General features: G+C 33.1%; 1 protein-coding gene and 1 non-coding gene across 4 annotated transcripts; both read right to left on the bottom strand.

The window, feature by feature from the left end:
• Positions 1 to 1,845: 1,845 nt before the first annotated feature.
• LOC107647438 (ubiquitin-activating enzyme E1 2) lies at positions 1,846 to 9,510 on the bottom strand. Of its 2 annotated transcripts, none has more exons than XM_016351585.3 (7): positions 9,060 to 9,510; positions 8,165 to 8,538; positions 6,261 to 6,478; positions 4,948 to 5,742; positions 3,667 to 4,535; positions 3,114 to 3,546; positions 1,846 to 2,731 (listed from the first exon to the last, which is right to left on the bottom strand). In XM_016351585.3, exons 2-7 carry the CDS (start codon positions 8,520 to 8,522, stop codon positions 2,135 to 2,137), a joined length of 3,270 nt encoding a protein of 1,089 aa, XP_016207071.2. In that variant the 5' UTR covers positions 8,523 to 8,538; positions 9,060 to 9,510; the 3' UTR covers positions 1,846 to 2,134. The 2 variants fall into 2 exon arrangements, with proteins under 2 accessions (XP_016207071.2, XP_016207019.2); XM_016351533.3 differs by having other exon boundaries at positions 8,165 to 8,535; positions 9,060 to 9,509.
• A 5,554-nt stretch (positions 9,511 to 15,064) lies between these two features.
• LOC107644570 (protein REPRESSOR OF SILENCING 3) lies at positions 15,065 to 22,075 on the bottom strand. 2 transcript variants are annotated; one of them, XR_015902185.1, is made up of 5 exons: positions 21,891 to 22,075; positions 19,860 to 20,084; positions 19,534 to 19,749; positions 16,631 to 17,035; positions 15,065 to 16,257 (listed from the first exon to the last, which is right to left on the bottom strand). It is a non-coding gene; the product is annotated as a protein REPRESSOR OF SILENCING 3 (transcript). The 2 variants fall into 2 exon arrangements; XR_015902186.1 differs by having other exon boundaries at positions 19,860 to 20,149; positions 20,536 to 22,041.
• Positions 22,076 to 22,086: the final 11 nt, after the last annotated feature.

Raw genomic sequence — 22,086 nt, 5'->3', positions numbered from 1 at the left:
ATTATGTTAAATATCCTTTTCTAAAAGATGAATATTATATAACCTTTAAAAAAGGTTTTTAGAAAAAAATTTCAAATATTTTGTGTTATGAAAAAAATTGGCAACATATTAAAGAATATTTTTTCCATGAGGTAATGACAACCAAACACGCACGATATTCTCCGTTTCAAACTTTTCAGTTCAATTCAATGTGTAGAAACTAGAAAGTATAATTTAACTTAGGAAAATTCTACCGTGCTTATGAACGTTTTCAGCATAGTATGCTGACTTTGCGTGGCAATATGAAAGATCGACACGTGGGGTGAGAATGGTTGTGAGACGGAACAGGAGAAGTAACCCGTTTTGCAAGAATAATTATGCGTAGTAGTTAGTTTTATAATTAGTTGATAAAATAATTTAAAAATTAAGAATAAAAAATATTTAAAAATAAATATAAAAATTTTATAAGTTATTTAAATGTTAGAATGTATAAAATTTATAAATTTAAATTAAATAAAATATTAAAAAAAGTTTAATTATTTTATTGGTTTTTATAGTTTTGTAAAATTTTCAATTAAGTTCTTATATTTTTTTTCTTTTTAATTAGATTTTTGTACCAAATTTTTTTCTCAATTAGGTCTCTTTTAGCAGTAATTAGTTTAATTTTATAAGGACCCAACTAAAAAAATAATTGGTACAAAGACCCAAATAAAAGAAAAAAAAGTGTAGGAACCCAATTAAAAAAAAAATTGGTGCAAGGACTCGATTAAAAGGAAAAAAAGTACAGGGATCTAATTAAAAATTTTGCGTAACTATAGGGACCAACAAAATAATTAAACCTAAAAAAATTTATTATATTATTATTATGTGTAACAAAATTAAGATAAACAATTATAAAGTAATTATTTATAAATATTATATAAGTTTATTCATTTATTTTTTTAACAGTATTTAATTTGAAACAAAAATTAAACATCATATTCAAAGTATTTTTATCTTCATGCATAATTTTAAATTTTATATTCAATTTATTAAATTATCTTTAATTTTATTACTTTTTCAAAATTATTAATTTATACTTTTATTATGTTCATGTTTTAGCGATTTTTAGCAAATCGAAGGTGGTTCGATATTTAATGGTCTGGGTTTGATATCTAATTCTTGTTTTATTATATTATTAATGTTTTATCGATATTTAATTAGGTCCTGTACTTTTTTTCTTTTAATCGAGTCCTTGCACCAATTTTTTTTTAATTAGGTCTCTACACTTTTTTTTTCTTTTATTTGGGTCCCTATACCAATTTTTTTTTTGTTAGTTAGGTCCCTATAAAATTAAGCTAATTACTGCTAAGAGGGACCTAATTGAAAAAGAAAATTTGGTGCAAGGACCTAATGAAAAAAAAAGTACAAAAACCTAATTAAAAATTTCGTAAAACTATAGGAACCAATAAAATAATTAAATAATTTTTTAATATTTTATTTAATTTAAATTTATAAATTTTATACATTCTAAAATTTAAATAACTTATAAAATTTTTATATTTATTTTTAAATATTTTTTATTCTTAATTTTTAAATTATCTTATCAACTAATTATAAAACTAATTACCATGCATAATTACTCTTGCAGAACAGGATGCTTCTCCTGTTCCGTCCCACAACCATTCCCACCCCCACGTGTTGATCTTTTATATTGCCACGCAAAGTCAGCATACTATGCTGAAAACGTTTGTAAGCACGGTAGCATTTCCCACTTACTTATTAGTTTTGTATTGTGAAGCCCACATAATGTGACATAATGTGACAAACTATATCTTTCTAGTGGAAGAATCTTCCAGCCTTTTGTCAAGTTTCGAATCCAAAGTCTTGGGTACAATTCAACCGGTGCAGAATTTGTTATTCAGAAGGCAGCAAAGCAAAGGACTATCCTATATTTTAGTTGTCCAAATTCTTTCCCTGTAAAATGAGACAGCACCACCCAAAACTTTGGAAGAGTCTGCTCAAAGTAAACAATAAACCTAGCTAGCAATGGAAGTGTATTTCAATTCATGTATGAACCGTGGTATGGTCTACAAATGTTGTGTGTCCACTATGAATATGGAGCACTAGTGTCATGTCTTTTCCTTACCCTAAGTCTACTGTAAGATGCAAGTACCTAACGGAAATAAACGGATACCAGGGGGATGTCAATATCATTACCATCATCATCATCACAGGCCACCACGACATCAACGTGGCTACGGTATGGTGGAATCTCCAACCTGGCCACATCCCTTGCCAAATCTGCTACTTTTCTATCCATTCGGTCTTTGAACTTGTTGAAGATACTATTATAGAGCATGCTACTCCCACATGAAATACTATATGCATTTAATCCCTTCGCCTTGAGCCAATGAAGGAGCTCCCTGAGGGTAGGATTCTCGTTTAGAACCCATCTGTCCCAAATTGTCCAGTTCATATCCTGATGCTTCATAACCTTTGGAGGAACTGGCTCAGCCATTGAAAACAGAGGCAGAGCTAGGTTAGCAAATGTGTTTCTGTAATCTTCCACTTTGTGTCTTCCATCCAAGACTTTGTAAAGCTCCAAGCAGACAAGACCAGTAGCCATAGCAGTTGAGGTTGCAATTGCGGGAATGATCCGTCCGGCGATGAACTTGGCTTTCAGCTTGTCAACCTCGGGAATGCTGTAATTCCGTGCCCTCATATTGGCAAGCCCAGCTATAACATCCATATGGTAGTTTGTATCATCATCCTGCAATTTTAGATCAGAATTTGGTTAGTTAATACCGATTCTAAGCAACCGCAAACTCAAACCTCCACCTCCTATTCACTAATATATGAAACCATAAAATTTAAAAAGCACAACATCCACTTGCTCGAAACATATTTTTCATCAATTTAAATGACAATTTAGAGAATCAAGTATACATTATTTTTTCCACCATCATCCCATGATATCTCTCTACCAACCAAACTTTGCAAGAGCACTTAGTGAAAAGAGTTTAGATATACACATTTTTGCTATACGTGAATTCACTGCTAATTATAAATATAGGTTTAGCAGGAGGCAAGGCTGCAAGGAGCATCATGGTAAAAGTCAAATAAAGCAAGGTATTATGAAGAGGACAAAATACCTTCTCAAATTGTATTGGTTTCATCCTGAACTCTGGTGGCAAATTTGCTCGGCACCTCTCTAACTTGATTATTATATCATCGATAACAACTGCATCGTCTATGGAAGCAGTAGAGAGACTGGTGGCCTTCTCATCTGTCACTATATTCACATCTTTCTTAGGCTGAAAATCAGGTACTATCACTTTATCAACTGCTTCAGCCAACTTTGTAGGGTTCTTTCCCCAGTCGGGGATTGGGATATCAAAACTCTCTGCTCGTAAAATAGCAGCTGCCATCACAAAATGTACGTGACCTGCATCAGAGGCTGAGAACTGTAGTGGATGGGGAAATCTTTTCGGTGCAGACCAGAATGGAGATCCAGTGCTGGTTTGAGCATCTTCGGGAAAAGTATATATTAACTGCTTCACCCGGTTAGCAAAATAATCTTCAAACCTGTGTGTGAACAGAAAAGATTGATGAGTGAAGTCCACAGAAACACTAATATGCTAAAACACATTACTGCTAGTCTGTTAGTGATTAGAAGGAGCAAATATATGCATATAACTAACATACTTTAGGCGAGCCCAAGTAATACAGTCTTCAAAAGTTTCACACTTGTCCCTGTCCAGGCACTCAAGAACACGCTCCAGGTTATCCCTTGCTTGAGCATCACCAGCATTCCTCATTCCATTAGTATATTCGTTGGGATTAGACAAATAGGCATTCACTTCAGCAGGAGTTTTTTCAAGCAAACCCTCAAACTCTGAACGGGCCCATGTCAAGCAGTGGTCAATGTTGTGTGGAAATGAGTGTACTGTACACATTGGTGCCTGTTTCTCTGGTGGATCTCTTGATGCACCATAGTTTTCCGTTAGGTGAGGAATGACCATCTGGGTATTGCATTTGGTTCCAAGAGTTCCAGACTCCAGAAGAGGCTTTTGGAAATACAAGCATCTTTGATCAACATATAATCTCGCATTGACATTGTCTAGCGCATTGATCACGACACTCAAGTTTCCCCAGAAGGCATCGTGAAATACATTTTCAGTTTCACTGCTAACACGATTTTGCAGAGCAACAACATTCAATGCAGTATTTATAGATGCAGCAGCTGAAGCAGCAACCGTAGACTTCGCCTGTCCAATATTCCAATCACGGAAAAGGAACTGCCTGCTTAGGTTACTCTTCTCTATAACATCGTCATCAGTAATTGTCAGCTTCCCTTGACTTCCACAAGAAACTCCCATGAGAGCAAGATTTTTCAAAAACTCACATCCTAAAGCACCAGATCCAACAACAAACACTTGAGAATCCTCCAATTTCTTCTGTAACTTCTGTCCAAAAACTGATATCTGTGCATCATATCGACTACCTACTGGCCTTAAATCATCAGGATCCACTGGTTCTGTAGGAAGTGACTCAACAGAATCAAAGTAGAAAAACTGTGGAGGAAAGAATTAAGAGATCAAAACAACAATAAATTTCAAAGAGAAGTATCATAAGCTTCTTGTTTAAAAAAATGCTCATTTAAGAGGAAAATGACACTGTATATTATGATTGTTGAGTCAGGTTTGATGTACTAAACCTCCCCATTTCAAAACAATGTTAAGATATCGTGGGATCATCAGTGTGTTCAATAGGTTACTATGTTCATGCGTGGCTTGCTATATTCAATAGGTACATAACACTATAAAAGAAGCAAAATGATCAAATATGCATCAAAGCAGCAAACTAAACCTACAAAGTAAAATAAGCTTAGTAAATGACAAGTATTATTAAAACAAAATGTCTTTGGACTAGGCAACATATATTTCAAAACACGAGAATATGATCAAACAATAAATACTAAGTTACCTGAAAAAGCGGATGAAACTTCCCAGAACATGCTTTGACAACCTCTTGTCCGACAATTCCACCAAACATGGCAGCCATAGGGTTCAAAACGGCCCTAGCACCAAAGGCAAAATATCGCAGAAGTTTTGGATTTATATCTTCCAATTTATCATCAGCTAAGGCGTCATTGAAATCACTAACAATGGATATAAGCTTCTGAGCATCAGAGTCTGAACCAGCAACAGGTAAGCGACCCAACTCAGAAATAAACTTATCCAAAGCCTGAAATGCTATGTGAAGAAGACGCGGGCGATCAAACTTAGAAAAATCACTCAGAAGAAAATCTCCTGGATCACTTAGTGCTGCCCTGAGTGGCTTAAAGTTCAATATCTTGGGCTGTTTGACCTGTGTGACAATACCACCTTTCTCATAACCACCATAGTTTGTAGTGTCTTCTTCAAGGGTAAATGAATATGCTCTAGCATTTTTTATCTTTCTGGGCTTTCCATCATTCAATTCTTTCATACCATGAACTTCAGAGAATACAACAAGATCTCCATCCTGAAACTCAAGCCTCTCGTCGTCAACACAAGATACTAGAGCAGGGTTGTCATTGCTGATTGATGCAACTATACCAGTATGGGGTTCCTCTCCATCAACATCGACGACAGTGAATGCAGGCCCAAAATCGCAGAACACATTGCCAAAAAGACCTCTAACTTCAGTTTTGATAAAAGCAATAGGAGGCTGATGAGTGTGGCAGAAATCATTGAACTCAATAGCTTTCTCAAGACTAATTTCAGTGAAAACAACAGCCTGCAAAATAAAACATATACAAATACTAATACATCAAAATAAACTAGATAGAGATGCATTTATGATGGGAAATTCAAACAACAAACTTCAAATTAAATTATGCCTTTAAAAAAAATTAAATTATGCCATTATGCTGCAAATATGAATATATGATCAAGCCTGGTTTAGAATTATAAAATTGACAAGAAGGACAAATCTTATGTTTGGGGGGGGGGGGGGGGTATTTGCATAAAGGTATTGTATCCTCGATATTCTAGCAAAATAATTTGAAGCCAAAGTAAATTATTATTAGCAAATATGTGACCTAGTTTGCAGCAGGTACACTGCCTTTTCAAAACCTAATAATATTAAAACATTAAAACATCACAAACAATATTCTTCTACGAGTAAGAATTGATTTGTCACTTAATGGTTATAATCAAATCAAGACACACCAGTAGCATGAGTAAAAATAAATGCATTATGGGACATAATATGAAATTCATTCAAAGAAAGGGATAGTCACTAGAAGAGAGTACCTGAAATCTAGAAAGCTGCTCTGTTGTCAGTTCAGTTGTCAATGTTAGTACAACCACTACATTATTGAGCTCCTGCAACTTACTAACAGAAGCCAGTGCCCTGTTTTTTCCAATGTCATTCTCTGAAAACACAAAATTACTGGACAGATCCCATAGCTCTACAGTCCTCTCATCATGCAATGTCACAGATTTGACACCCGCAAGAATGAGATTCTTTGCTGCAGATATTAATTAGTAAAGTATGTTAGCATACAAATGATTAAATACCAAAATTTTGAACTTAGCCCAGCTGCGAAATAGAAAGTTGCAATCAAACCAATGAAACACTTCAAACTGCCCTTATGCATTAGAAGATCTATTTGGGTATACTAGTATACTGTATGATATAGTGTATAAAACATGATAGGATAGACTTATATAATACGATATTATCTTCTTAATTGTTCGGTGCAAGCAACAAAGTGAACAAGTTCATCTGTTAAAATCCCATTTTATTAATCAAAATATAAGATAAATTAATCATGTATGCCTAGCTGCCTAAGGAGATCTTTCAATGAACAAGGTCTTTATCATTCTTTTTTATTTAAAAATATAAACATATAAATAAATAAATAATACTTACAAAAGATATATGAATAATATTCAATTACATATGCGAATAATGAATAATAATAGTATCAATAATATTTACCTTTTTATAAAAGAACAAGTAATACTTTATACATAAATTATAACCATATAATATGGGTAAATCTTAACACTATGGTAAAGTTATTGTTTAATTTACATGACTTTAGAAGTTCACTAGTTCATGTTGTCCTCTATAACATTGTATATTTCACATCTCTGTCTTTTCCACATATATTATGATGAAAAAATAGAATAAAAATTCCTAAAATATATGGCAAAAATATTATGTATTTTACTTTTTATATTTTAAAACATAACAATTATCAATGTAATGTTAGAGAAACAATTAATAGCATTTAATATAAACGACAATTTTATACTAAAAATAACAAACATTTAAAAAATAATCATTCAAATCATAGTAACAAATACATAAGTAATATTAAAAATTATTATTTATCATAAATTTGATTAATTTTATAAATAAATTAAATTGTTACTCATGATTATCAATATTTAAGATAGCAGTACTAATATAGCATTTAATATCATGTTGTAACTAGCAAGGTAATTACTGTTCCAAAAGACCAAAATGTAGCTAATCAACTGGCCAACATTAAATAACATAAGAAAGGAGTAAGGACTTCAGGTAAGTTGCTGAAGAAGTGATATATCAACAATGAATTAATAAAGTATTTTACAAAAATAATAAAGAAATGATCTGAATTGATTATAAAAAATTATGAATTCAATTGCATAAATTTTCCAACTTTGAACTGCCTTCTTAAATCTTAATTAGAAAAAACAACAACTGATCTGCTCTTAACTTATGATTCTGGTTCCTTTTAATCCAACATCTAGAAATATTTACCAAAGTCAATCAACAAGAAAAGTTTGTGATAATTAAAAATAAATAAATAAAGCACTTTTTATTACGGATAATTTTCTTATGCATCACTCTTACTCACACCTTTTACAGCTGGAGGGATGAATCAAGGACCATTATCTAATAGCAGATCAAGGTTTTATTTTACTATCGGCTGAAGGCATAAAGCTTCATAAAAACCATCAAATTGGAGCATATGATCCAAATTTCGTAGTCACTTAATTCTAAAGATTTAACTGTATATTCATTCAATTAAAAATCAAACTGTGTGCCTGAACACACAACAAATGCAAGGCACCTCACATAAAATATAATCAAGTTAATATTCATTCAACATTACACAGTATAATGCAATAAAATAAGCAAGACAAGTATTCAAAGCCTATACCGATCTCAACACCAAGGCCCTGCATCCCTGAGACCAACACATTGGACCCAAACAGCCTCCTCATTGTCTCACGGCCATACACAGCGAGCTGTCGGCTGTGCAGATCCTCATCAATATCCGGTGGGTTGGATTCACCCAAAGCCATAGTTGTTCGGCTGTTGCTGGTGTCGTTGTTACTACTGCTGCTACAGAAGCTACTGTTGTCTTTGTTCACTGTGGAGTCCACAGCGGTATCGGTTGGGGCAGAGGAAACTGTGTTCCGATTCTTCTTGAAGAAAACGCTGTTGTTGTTGCTGATTATGCTCTGAGTGTCTTCTTCTACAAACACTCCTTCGCAGGGTCGCTTTACACGAAGCATATAGTGCAGTAAGCTGCTGAACACGTAACGAAACTTAATCAATAGCATCATCAACAGCAAGAACAGGGACAAAAAAAAAAGGCAGCAATCCATTAAAGAAAAGAAGGTAACAAGAGAATGAAACAATCAAACAAAAACAAGGACAAGAATAGCAATAATCATAGAAGACACTATTAAACAAGAAACAAAGTTCATCAACAGCAGGAACAAGAAAATGCAATAATCAATCAGTATCAGAGAAGAACAATAAAAGAACAAGAAAATGCAACAATCAAACACAAACAAAACTATCAATTAAAATTAACATAGTCGTCGTTCTCATCATCCTCATCATCATCAAGACGAAATAAGTAGATCAGAGCCAAAGTAAATGAAAAACAGACAAAACAATCAAAGAAATTATTAGATGCGACTATGATAAACCCTAATCCTAGCTCACGCAACACGATGCGATTTGGTTGAGCTGCAAATTGAAAAACGGTGAAGCTAATCAAGGACAAGAACGGAGGAGTGAAAATGAAAGAAGCGTGAACGTACCGATTGGAACACCTTCGTGAGAAGAAGGAAGGAAGAGAGGAGTGGTCAAATCTGATTGGCTTTCGAGAATCAGAGAGAAATGGTTATGGTTTCGATCTTTTCTTTCTTGTGATTGTGAGAGTGGTTTTGCGGGTTTATTATTCTAAGAAGGTGGTCTAATTTCATTTGCGGAATTATATAGGTGAGAAAGAAGAGGGGTATTTATGGATTTTCATAATAAGAGGCTGTTCGGGGTTCGGTATTTGTATGGGAGAGGTGCTACTCTCCCTCTTGCCTTCGGTCTTCTCAGAGAGAAGAGAAGTAGAAGGAGACGGACAGAGTCACAAAGAAGTGATGATCAGATAAGTCAGAGAGAATAAAGAATGAGGTGACACGTCGGCGTTTTGGCTTGTCGTCGCGGTGAGATTAACGACCTTCCCTTTGGGTTATACGGTACAATACGATTCGTCTAACAAGCCAACAAGGCGTTGTTGGGTATTACAACTTTTTTGGCAAGTATTTTTTTTTTATCGAAATGCTAGAAAAGAAAAAAAAATATTTTAAATTCATCTTATTTAGTATTTATTTATTATTATAATAATTAATAAAAATTAAATAAAATAAATTTCGATTATTTTTAATTAATTTTTTTATTATTATTATTTTTATTTTTTATTTATTAAAAAAATTAATTTTCTAATACAATTGAATTATTATAAATAATTTACACTTCTTTTAAATGTTTTAAAACTAATATATAAATATTTTTAAAAAAATAAATGTTTAAAATACAAAAATATCAATTGAAAAGAGAAATGTTCCACACTAAAAAAAGTATGATGTAATTTTAAAAAAAAATATTATTGTTCCATTCCATTATTTAGTATTCCATTGACTAAATTAATTAACAAAATAAGAGTAAATAGTTATTTTTTATCATGAAATATTTTGACACTGATAAAATTGACCATGAATAATTTAAATAATTGTTGTGCTCATGAATAATTATATTTGTTTGACAATTCTAACCAAATATTAGTCTATGCGTAATTTCGTTAATTTTTAATCTAATGTGGCTGTTGGTTAATAATGTCATCTAAATATTTCTTTTTTTTCGAAGATTATTGTTCTTCTGCTCATCTTCTTCTTCTCATTGAAACTCTAAGTCCCAATTTGTAAAGGTGAAATTAGACAAATTTAAAGAAAGACCATAGATAACTTCAAAGAGAGAATGTCAAAGCGTTTAATAATAAATTCATCAGCATTGAATGCGAATTTCAGTGTAGCTAAAAATTCACATGTGAAGAGGAAGAAGGAAAAAAAAGGTCAATGAAGGTGCTTTTGTAGGTTGAATATGATGTTGAAAAAAAGTTTTAAAGGTGATAAATTTATTGTTTTGACAAGTATTTTTAGTTATTTGTTCAATTTTTTAATTTAGTAATTTAATAATATATTTTTTATTTATATTTTTAAATATTAATAATTAATTAATAAATAAAATAATAAATTTTAGTGTCTCTCTAATATTTTTTTTAAATTTTTATAACTTGAACATTTAGAATTTAATTTTTGTTATTCCGAAAAAAATTTTTAATATGTAGTGAACGAAAACTTATACAAAATTCACAGAAGTTGAACATTACAAAAAATTTAAAAATATCAACCAATATAATGTACATAGTTACATCACCAACTTTCATACGCATTCACGAATCAATAACGATAATAAGAAGATAATTATGCCAATGAATTATAACTCAAATGGTATAATCTCTTCATACTTAATTAAGAGGTTGCGGGTTCGAGTCTCCTATCTTTAATAAAAAAAAAAGAAAAGATAATTATCAAATGAGAGAGTCAATTTTCCATGTTAGAATAGAATTAAAGCCGCTTCTATTTCTTTTCTTCTTTCTTCCTCTCCTATTTTTTAAATACTTTAATTTATTTTTTCACTTGGTACTTCAAGTTAAGGGGGAGGTATTAGGGCTGGAAGTAAGGCGAATTGATCCGAGTTAGATCAAATTTAAGCTCGGTTTACAAAAATTGAATTTGGCTTACGACTCGATATATTAACAATTGAGTCTATTTCTTAAACTCAAGCTCGACTCACCGAAAGCTCACGAGTTGGCTCAAATAATAAAAACATAATCTATAATTCTATATCAATAAATTATAACTTATACATTTTAAAAATATTTAAAAAGATTGATTTTATATATTGTTTATCTATCAATAAATTGTAAATTTTTTATTTATGTCCTACATCAAAATTATATATAAAAGATAAATATAAAATTTTAAATAATTAAGATCATTAATATATATATATATATATATATATATATATATATATATATCTATAATTATATATTACTATTTCATATGTATATATATAATATTAAAAATATAGATTAAATGCATACAGAATATATATATATATATAATCGAGCCAGTTTACGAGCTAATGAGCTGAGCTTATCTAAACTCAAACTCGACTCATTTAATTTATGAGCTCAATTTCAGGCTCAAGCTTGGCTCACCAGCTCACGAGTTTAGCTTGTCGAACTATTAACGAGTCGAGCTCGAGCTGGCTTGACTCACTTCCAACCCTAGGAGTTATTAGGGCTGGAAGTAAGTCGAGCTAGACCAAGCTCAAGCTTGGCTCACAAAAATTGAGCTTGGCTCACGGCTCGACTCATTAACAATGGAGCCTATTTCTTAAGCTCAAGCTCGGCTCACTGAAAACTCACGAGCTGGCTCATATAATAAAAACATAATTTATAATTTTATATCAATAAATTATAACTTATATATTTTAAAAAGATCGATTTTATATATTGTTTATCTATCAATAAATTGTAAATTTTTTATTTATGTCCTACATCAAAATTATATATAAAAGATAAATATAAAATTTTAAATATATATATATATAATCGAGCCAGCTTACGAGTTAATGAGCTGAGCTTATTCAAGCTCAAGTTCGGCTCATTTAATTTAGGAGCTCAATTTCAGGCTCAAACTTGGTTCACCAGCTCATGAGTTAAGCTTATCGAACTATTAACGAATCGAGCTCGAACTAACTCATGAATTGGCTTGACTCACTTCAAGCCCTAGGAGGTATGGAGTAGGGCTGGAAGTGAGTCAAGCCAACTCATGAGCCAGTTCGAGCTCGACTCGTTAATAGTTCGATAAGCTTAACTCGTTAGCTGGTGAGTCGAGTTTGAGCTTGGATTTGAACTCATAAATTAAATGAGCCGAGTTTGAGTTTGGATAAGCTCAGCTCATTAGCTCGTGAGCTGACTCGATTATATATATAATATTAAAAGTATAGATTAAATATATATATGATGTGCATATTAATAATTTAATATATATATATATATATATATATATATATATATAATAATAATAATAATAATAATAATAATAATATATAATTTTATACATATATTAATGTTTTTAATTATTTAAAATTTTATAGTCATTTTTTATATATAATTTTGATGTAAGACATAAATATAAATTTTATAATTGATAGATAGACAATATATTAAATTTATTTTTATAATGTTTTTTAATATATATAAATTATAATTAATTGATATAGAATTATAGATTATGTTCCTATTATTTGAGTCAGTCGTGAGCTTTCGTGGAGTTTGAGCTTACGAAATAGATTCGATTGTTAATGAGCCGAACTATGAGCCAAACTTAATTTTATGAGTCGAACTTAAACTTAGTCTAACTCGACTCAACTCAACTCATTTCCAGCTCTATTAAAAAGTAAAAATGGAAAGAGACATCATTAGAGAAAGACATGTGATTTATTATTGGTGGGGTAACTTAGAAAATTCTTAACATATAGCCTTTATTTATTTCCTCTCTACAGTGAAAATGGATTTAATATTATAAATAAGAAAATTTTAGAATTTTCTTTTTAATATATTGAAACTTTATTTTTGTTTTAAAAATATAATATTTATTAGCTTTTGATTTCTTATTAACGAATACTTTTTAAGACGTCATTGATCATCAAAATTCTTTTATATTTTTGGTATCTATAATTTGGAAAATAAAAAAACCTTCAACAAAAAGAATTTGAATAAACACAAATCAATTTTAAAAAATATATTTATAACTGTTTTTAAAATTATCTCAAACTTTTTAAAAGAGTAAATACAAAAACATAATCTTTTTTTAATATTTTAAAATTATTTTCAAAATATTTATTGACTGCAAATTGTTTGGGGTTAAATATGAAATCTTGAAAAGCAAACAACAATTTAGCCTAAATAGCCAGAAGTCAAGCCGAATAAGAAAACTCATATATAAGCATTCACTTATAGAATTTGGGATATAATTTGAACAAAAAATAAGAAAGGATTTGAGCCTGGAAAAATGGTGTTGAGTGTTGTGCCATAGAAGATGGTAGGGGTGTGCATGGCCTCTGACCCGGCCCAAAAATCCGACTCGGTCTCAAATATTTTAGGGGTTATTTTGATGTGATTTCACTGGATCTAGGGCCGGGTAAGGGTCTCAAAAATGACCCGGTCATTATTTCGGGTCGGGTCCGGGCCATGGCTCGGGTCACCCGAAGTCGACCCGGTGGCCCGGTCATCATACACAATTAATATTTTGTGTTATTAGTGATAGATGATGACTATTCTTATGTGGAATTTAAGTATTGTAATTCTTAATATTTTGTGTTATTAGTTATTATAAGACTATAAGTTAATGTTTTATGTTTAAAATGCATAAGATTTTAGACTAATGCATAATATTGTGTTATTTATATTTATTTAAATATTTGGTGCTATTAGATAATATTAGTATTGATTATGGTTATACTTTAATTTTAGAGAAGAGTTGGTGCTTGTTATATTTTTCTAAGTAAATTTTACCATGTCAAATAATGGTTGGAGTCTTGGAAATTTGGATATTTTTACATGCTAGCTTATAAGAAGGTATTAAGATAATGTAATGTTAACGGCCCGGTTTTCACCCGATTTTTACCTGGTATAATCGTGGCCCGAAAGTGTATAGGTTTCATCGGATCTAGGGTCGGATTCGGATCTAATAAATAGGCCCGGTATATATTTCGGGTCGGGTCTGGGTCACATCAAACTCGGTTTTATCTGGCCCATGCACACCCCTAGAAGATGGCAATTTCGTATTCATACTTGTAATAATTAAAAGGATATAGGTCAAAGATTAATTCACTGTCGATCTGAATTTTATTTAAGTGTCTGTCGCTAGTCAATAAGTTGTTGCATGTACAAAACAAAATTTGAATTTTCGATATTCTCTTAAGTAGATAAATGAGGTGACTACTTGACCAACTCGAGTTAATTGACCAACCTCCTTATTTTGAATGTTTATATAACCAATTATTAGAATAAAAAACGAGTTTTTTGTAAAGTGTGCAAACTAGAAATTCCTCATAGTTCACTACTTTAGTTATACCTTTTTGAGTTTTTTGACTGAATTATGTACCAATTTTGACTATTTCATCTAATTTACATTTGCGCCCAGAATTTCAGCCAATTTAAACCTTGTGTCATTAATGAGTAACTATATCCTTGTGAATATTAAAAGACGAGAGTATACCAGTCCAAAAAAAAAGGGGAAGGGAAGGGAAGGGAGGGGGAGTATTAAAATTATACCCAAGATTCTAAGAAGCTCATCCTTTTAAATTTGAATGCTATTAGTATTAGGGGATATGTGTTAATAAAGGGCATTGAGCTTTCATTAGTCTTGTACCCATCTCGTGTCTTCTGTGTTTGGTGTAGGTTGGGTTCTCCCAACCCACATCAAGACCCAAAAAAAACTTAATTTTAGACATTAAAAAAAAATAAACTAAGATAATTCAATAAAATATGTATTAAAATTAGGTAGACTTAACTCAACAATAAAAATTAATTTAAGAGATTAAAATTGTTTCATCTTAATTTTTATTTAAGAGATTAAAATTATATTTTAATATAAGTTATAACAGTTAAAAAGTAAAAATATGGGGGAAAGACTATTCCCAAGCTCAACATGGCTATTGACTATTGTCACACTCTCTATTGTTAAGCAGTCCCTACAGCATTGTCCAATCAAACAGAAATCAATCATTTCGCAGTATCTGAAAATTAATTTCCCTCATTTTGCTATGCATAAGCCAAGAAAAACAACAAATTAAAAATACACTACAGTGTTATTCATGCTTCTTTACTGGTTCTCAGGAGTTGGGACGTTTCCTTTTGAGTGATCCACTTAAAGCAGCCTTAGCCTTCGCCCACTCTTTCAAAGAAGAACAACTTCTCATGAATGTGCAAGTTTCGCCTACTTCAACCCTCGCAGTGGATCTCTCTTTTTGTACTGTTTCTTCAGACGATCCTTCCTTTTCTCTTGTCTCACTCTTTTCCTCATATGCAGTATCATTGGCACCACCACCATCATGTTGACTCTTTTCCGGTATACACCCATCACTAGTAACAACTTCATTAATAGCATCCTTACCTACATTATTATGCTTGGGATTGTTGGAATTTGCAGGGTCCATGGTAGACCCCTTGGCCATTGGCTCTGAGAATGTAATGCCTGCCAAAATCTGTGAAATGCTAAATGAACTGTTGTCTCCAGCAACCAGTTGTGTCCATGATTGCCTCCGTCGCCATGATGCACCTCGACCGGTCTTCTTCAACTCCACATTGTTGTCAGCAGGCTGAGCTTCAGCATGCTTTCTTAATGCTGATGTGTTGGTATGATTATCTTCAGTGAGCTCCTTTGTCGATTCTGTATCGGTGGGTTCACTCCCTAGGTGTTCATGCCCTTCCATGTTTTCAGTTTTGTCGTTTAAAGATATGGATTGGGATGGACTATCAGGTCTTTCTTGCTCTGCAGGAAATATGAGTGTGGCATTGAAAGCAGTATTACCTCCATTACCAAGTAGTTCTTTCCATGAAGATTTCTGAGACCATGAAACTTTAGACGGTTTGCCAAAATCATCTTCTGACTCAACAGGTTGCACTCCAGATTCTACCTCATCTGGAAGGGTCTGCACATTATTCTTTCCTTTAGCAGTAGTAGACACATGTCCAATGCTTTCCCTTTCCGATTTGCGAAGTGATTTTCTCTTATTGTTGGGATTGCTCTTATGCCCTTTATGCACATCAGACTCACTCTTGTCATTTTCTTCCTTACCAATTTTTGATTTATTGGACCATGAGTCCTGAATATCCAAACAGCAATTAGAAACAATATAAATAAATCTATTCTTTGATAAAAAAAAAAAAAAAGAGTGATGCAATAAGAGATAACTTAACCGGTTTCTTTTGTAAGGGGAGTGGATCCTCTCAATTTTTTTCCCTTAATTGTTTGGTAAAGTGTGATCTCTCATCATTCAATATCTTCTCTCACATATTTTTTCTTGGTCCCACTTAATGTAACGTGAGAGATCACACTTTACCAAACAATTGAGGGAAAAAAATTGAGAAGATCCATTCCCTAGTAAGTCCTATTGCATAATAATAATAATAATAATAATAATAATAATAATAATAATAATAATAATAATAATAATAATGACAGCAATGAAAATTAACCTGATTTTCCAAGATCATTTGAAGTTCCTCACTCCCTATTATGGACGATTTATTTCTCTTTGTGTTCACGTTAATAATGATATCATCTTCATCTGTTGAACTACCTACTTGAGAGTCATCAGGATGTGCAGGTGATTCAAAGGAATCCTCTGTTTCAAGATTCTTCTTTTCGGAAACATTTTCTTTTCCAAGTAGTTTGTTCATCACGACATTCATTATGTTAATTTCTTCATCATTCATTCCTCCAATTTCTGTTGCCCTTTCAATATGTAGTTTTCCCCTTTCTGTGCCAGAAGGACTACAATGTTCCTTGCAATCACAGAAATGCACAGGGAGAAGAGGAACTTTAATATTCTGGAAACTGTATTTGTGCTTTCCAGTTCCAGTGAATGGTATAGGTTTTACCTGCATAAGTACAGATGTTGCATGTGAAAATTGAACCACATGATTAAGCATTAACATTTCTTTACATGACCAAATATAAGGGAAAGGCAAGAATGCATTCTACATAATAAAACTGTTACACATTTATATATCACAGATAAATGGAAGTCTTAAATTAAATATCAACAAAAAAAATCCAAAAAATTTAAAAAACATACAAATTGAGCCAAAATTTAGCAATAGAAGCATGCAGGCTTAGCAATTGCAGGGGTATATAGCACATGATTGAGGCAGAGGAGAGCAGGAGCCGGATGCAATGGAGCTTCTGGTGCGGAGTGCTTTTTTTCCCGTGGTGTTGAGGCCATAATCAAAATATGGTGGGTAGTCAGGTCAAAGACAAACAACTTAGGTAACCCAATTAGGTTCTTCTTCCTCTGTTGCAGCCTCATTCATCCCTTCTCTCTGTCTCAGCCTGTGTTTTGTCGCAGTTGGAACAGAGGAGAAACAAAGACAGTAAACAAAGGCAATGTATCTTATACGTTACGCTATGGCCAAATTAGAGTTTCTCATGTTTTTTATCATTTGCACACGAGTTCTTTTTTCTTTTTTCTGGTGTGTGCATTTCTGCAGATTCTTCTTTAATTTTGCTGAAATAGCTTCTTGGTCCTCAATGTTATATGATACAAAGAAAAGAAGGAAAAAAGGTGTATTATTCACATCCAAGGATAACAATGACCTTTCTCAGGTTTGAAAGGCCATATATGGATAATCCTCCAGATGTGTGCTATGTTCAGGTTGAATTCTAAATCAATATCACTTTTTTTTCATTTTACATTATCCAGTGGCTTGCTTTCTTTGGAATGCATTGTTTAGTATCTTTGGCGAGTGTTGGGTGTATCCTAGAGGCTCAGAGCAATTCTTATTGATTGGCATTGACACATTTGGCTATGACAAACATTCCAACAAGCAAGCCATGTGGGATAGGATTGCCTTGCTTGTACATGGTGCAAGGAGAGGTATCTGGCTTAGAAATTAAGAGAGATAGATTAGTGAATTTCACAATTTTGCTACATTCATGCTAGGCTCTTCTGTTTGTTAGTTCTTATTTATCCGAACTTTTGTTGCTCAAATGATAGCCTACCTCCAAATGACACACATATTCCTACAAATGTGCCCTATCCATGCTGCATATTCTCCACAGCACCTCACGCACACCCTTCTGCTGAGTCAGCAAGTCAGTTACGCTGACCCTGCCCCCACCAGATCATTCTTCTAAACCTGCCCCACATTTTCCTTAACCCATTTACCTTTTTCTTCACATCTTATATCTTCAGCTGCATACTTTCTTATAAGGTGCATTACAACTTAGGTTCTTAATCTCAAATTCTTGACCATTTTAAACCTTATGATAAGATGTTAAACCTAACATGTATTACATGAACAGAAATTTTAACAGAGTAGAGGAGGAATATAAATGAAAAACCATTTAAAACAATGATATAAAATTATATACAACCCCCCCTCCCCTCTTCTCTTTTTTTCTCTCTCTTCTCATGATAGTACCTAGAAGGCAACAATGAGTCTTCAAGGCTACAAATGTCGCAAACATTCCCTGAAGTCTCTACATATTATACAGGGACAGTCCCGAAAAAACACATATACATCACAGAACAAAAACAAGACACCAAAAGCACAAAATTACCTATAAGATATGTAAAAGAAAAGAATAATCCTAAAAAAATCTAAGATGACACACTTCAAACAAACAGACCATCTGAGAACAGCATAATTAGACACTCCCACAAATGTTGGCATTGTTATTCCTGCCAAAACCTTTAAAACATGTCATAATAAATGTTTACAGTATGGCCTCATAGAAATGGAGACAGCTAACAGTTCAGATCATTTCTTAGTGTCATTCATTACCGAAATAACTGTACCCATAATATTGTGAGCTTAATTCTTGACATTGAAAAAAAAAAAAAACCAAAAATATTAAGACATGAATCCATGACAAAGCTCTACAGTATTTCACATAATATTTCCCATGTTATACCACTTTCATACGCAAAAATGGCATTCTACAAAGCCATAGCCACACTAGATACACACCCAAGACTGGCATCCACACCTTTTAGCTTCACAGTTTAAAGGTTATTCAAAACACAAACGCCTTTAAAGGCCACGGTTCAACATCCAAAAAACATGTTGAAACACAACCAGTGAACATATTTGTAGATGGAGTTCATTCAACGTAGGGTTCCCAAACTGAAAAAAGATCCTCTAAAATGAGGTTAGTAAAGTGATGAAGTGAAGGCTTAATCACCACTGAATTTGTAACTTCTAACATATGTGAACCCCACTATCTTAATTTGTAACTTTACCAATATCCTCAATTTAGAGGAGCTTGATCCATCCAGACTCATTGGATATTGGCTTTTAACAACGTCAATGACCAATGAATACATACTTGTGTCGACTAAATGAATAAATAAAGGTATGTTATATTAGTATGTCACCTTTCTTAACCTCGGGAAGTAAATGTGGAGCTGCTTTGTCTTTAAACTCTCCTTTGTGGGCTTTTCCTCTAACTTATCAGTAGTGACTGGTTTGTCACTAACATGTTCAATCTTAGACATAGCATCTTCATCCCATTCTCGTTTCAACCGCACTAGATAATGTTCTTTAGCCTTCTCGAGCTTCAACTTCCCACCCTTCCAAACACAACCATTATACTGCCAAGACAATAATTTTTTTTTTTTTAGTTTTTAACAGAAAATGCATATTGTTATAATCAATTGAATTTAATGAAGTTTTAACTAAAAAAATAAGAGAAAAAACTAACCTTGCTAAAAAGCCTGGCAAGAGATTTGTCATCGGTGGGAGAAGGAAGGAAGTCAAGATAGGCGAAACTGCGACCTTTGGTTCGGATTGTTTCGACTGCTTCGACATTGCCAAAAGAGCTGAACAAACTGTGGAGGTCTTGTTTAGTTACTGATTCCCCCAATCCACCGACAAATATTCTCACCGTCTTGTTGTGTTGCCCCTCCATGCCCCAAGGAACGTTAGCCTGCACTCAATTAACAATAATACGGTTGATAGAGGAATGCTATTAAGTTGGTTCGACAATGTTTTCTGAAAACCAGACCGGTCATCAAACCGCTTTAATTACTGGTTTACTGGTTCATTGATCCAACCGGTCCAATCAGTGGTTCAACTGGAAAAACCGTTTTAGAATAAAATAATAAATAAATTATAAAGGACCAAAGATGAGGGTACTCCAAGAACTCCTATTAGATGCAACAGCATTCAACATTATCACATATTCTCACACACACATACAAAGCCTTAACTCAAAGAACAACCACAAGAAGTGACTTGGAAAGAAAATGTAAACACCGAAACAATCACAAGCATACAGAACATGTGAATATTATTATAGCAAACATAATAATAAAATAGCTCTTCTAATGCGTCTCTGAAAATATCCCAAATCAAGAAAACTACATAATCTGATCCACTTGATTCAGAAAGCTACATATATTAGAAAAATTAAGAATCAACTAAAAGAAAAAGAAAAGGAAGGCCTGGTTGATTCGATTCAATTGCCTGAGATGAAGAATCAAACAGGGCTGAGAAGCTGAGAGTTTAAATGTTAAACCTCAATATTCAAATAACATGACTCCATTATTGTTATTATTACACCCTTCTAATGTCACAAACTCAATATATATTATAGTCCGTTGACACTTGTGTATTCACAACTTGGCCTCATCATTCTGATTCATACCTTAGGTAGAAGAAAAAGTCCCAATCAGCTTTCGTTACAATTTTATCCAGAGAGTTGGGGTTTTGGTTCGGAGTTCATGCCAATGATAATGACGAGAGGGATGAATCCGTGAATCAGTCACATAGGCAGGGCAAATTTTAACAAAGTTCATCACAATGATTAACAACAAAAAAACCACTGAAGGAACACTCAGTAATATAGGCAGTGCAAATTTTAACAAAGCTCATCACAATGATTAACAACAACAAAAAGCACTAAAAGAACAGTAAATCAGTAACATAGGCAGTGCAAATTTAAAATTTAAAATTTATCATCAAATACAATCAGTGAGCAAAGCTAATCAATCAAGCACTGACTGAGCATTCTGTTCTGATTCTGTGACTGGGAAGCAACAAATTCAGCAACAAATCCTAGTAAAGTCCCGATTTACAGCAGAAAGGCAAATTTATTAATTACCAATTCAGCAACATGCAGAAATAAATACAGGGAGAAGGGAGAACACTAAACCAAAACATTAACCAATCATCACAAAACACTAAACCTTCGCCCAGCAATTACAAACAAAGCCAGCAATTACAAACATTAGCATATTATGAAACATTCCAAAACACTAAACCTTCACCCAGCAAAACCGGCAACTACAAACAAAGCCATCAGTAAATTTGAACAAAAAAATTAAGAGCCATCAGCCTACAGCATTCAACAATATTGCAACAAACAAATTAGGAGCCATCAGCAACTGGTAAACCAGTAAAACACTATCAGAGCCATCAGAGTAAGTATTACTGACTAAAACACTAAAACAGAGTAACAGAGTAAGTATTACTGACTAACAGAGCAATCAGAGTATAGTGAATACAAGACAGAGCAATCAGAACCATACATACAAATTTGCAAATTTGTAAAGTTTCCACCATTAACCACCAGCAAATACAAGGGAATACCAAACTGGAAACCAAGACGGAAGACCGAAGAAGAAGAATTGAAGAATCAAACTTCAAAGTTCAAACCAAGACCGAAGAAGAATTGAAGAAAAATGGAACAAAAATTGAAGAAGAAGACCGAAGATGAAGACGAGCCACTAACCTGGGTTCCGTGCCGAGAAGCCAGCGAAGATGAAGAGTACCTGCCGAGTTACTGGGTTAGGGTTCGACGACCTGGGAACGGCGGTGACGACCTGGGAACGGCGGCGACGATGGAGGGCTAGGGTTCCTTCGCTTCAGAGTTCTCCAATCTCTGATTAAATGAATGAATGATTGGGGGAAGAGGGGGTTGGTTCACG

This window comes from Arachis ipaensis, chromosome B1 (genome assembly GCF_059453495.1).
Source record: "Arachis ipaensis isolate K30076 ecotype BB chromosome B1, ASM5945349v1, whole genome shotgun sequence".
NCBI classification, from domain to species: domain Eukaryota; kingdom Viridiplantae; phylum Streptophyta; class Magnoliopsida; order Fabales; family Fabaceae; genus Arachis; species Arachis ipaensis.
The sequence above is the reverse complement of the archived record's forward strand: the minus strand, read 5'-3'. Positions and strand labels throughout refer to the sequence as shown.

What these genes read in the sequence shown, in the direction of transcription:
- LOC107647438 (XM_016351585.3), bottom strand. Translation starts at nt 8,522, where the DNA reads ATGCTTCGTGTAAAGCGACCCTGCGAAGGAGTGTTTGTAGAAGAAGAC. An exon ending in GGGCCTTGGTGTTGAGATCG is followed by an intron (nt 6,479 to 8,164) that starts GTATAGGCTTTG and finishes TAATATCTGCAG; the next exon opens with CAAAGAATCTCATTCTTGCG. An exon ending in ATTACTTGGGCTCGCCTAAA is followed by an intron (nt 3,547 to 3,666) that starts GTATGTTAGTTA and finishes GTTCACACACAG; the next exon opens with GTTTGAAGATTATTTTGCTA.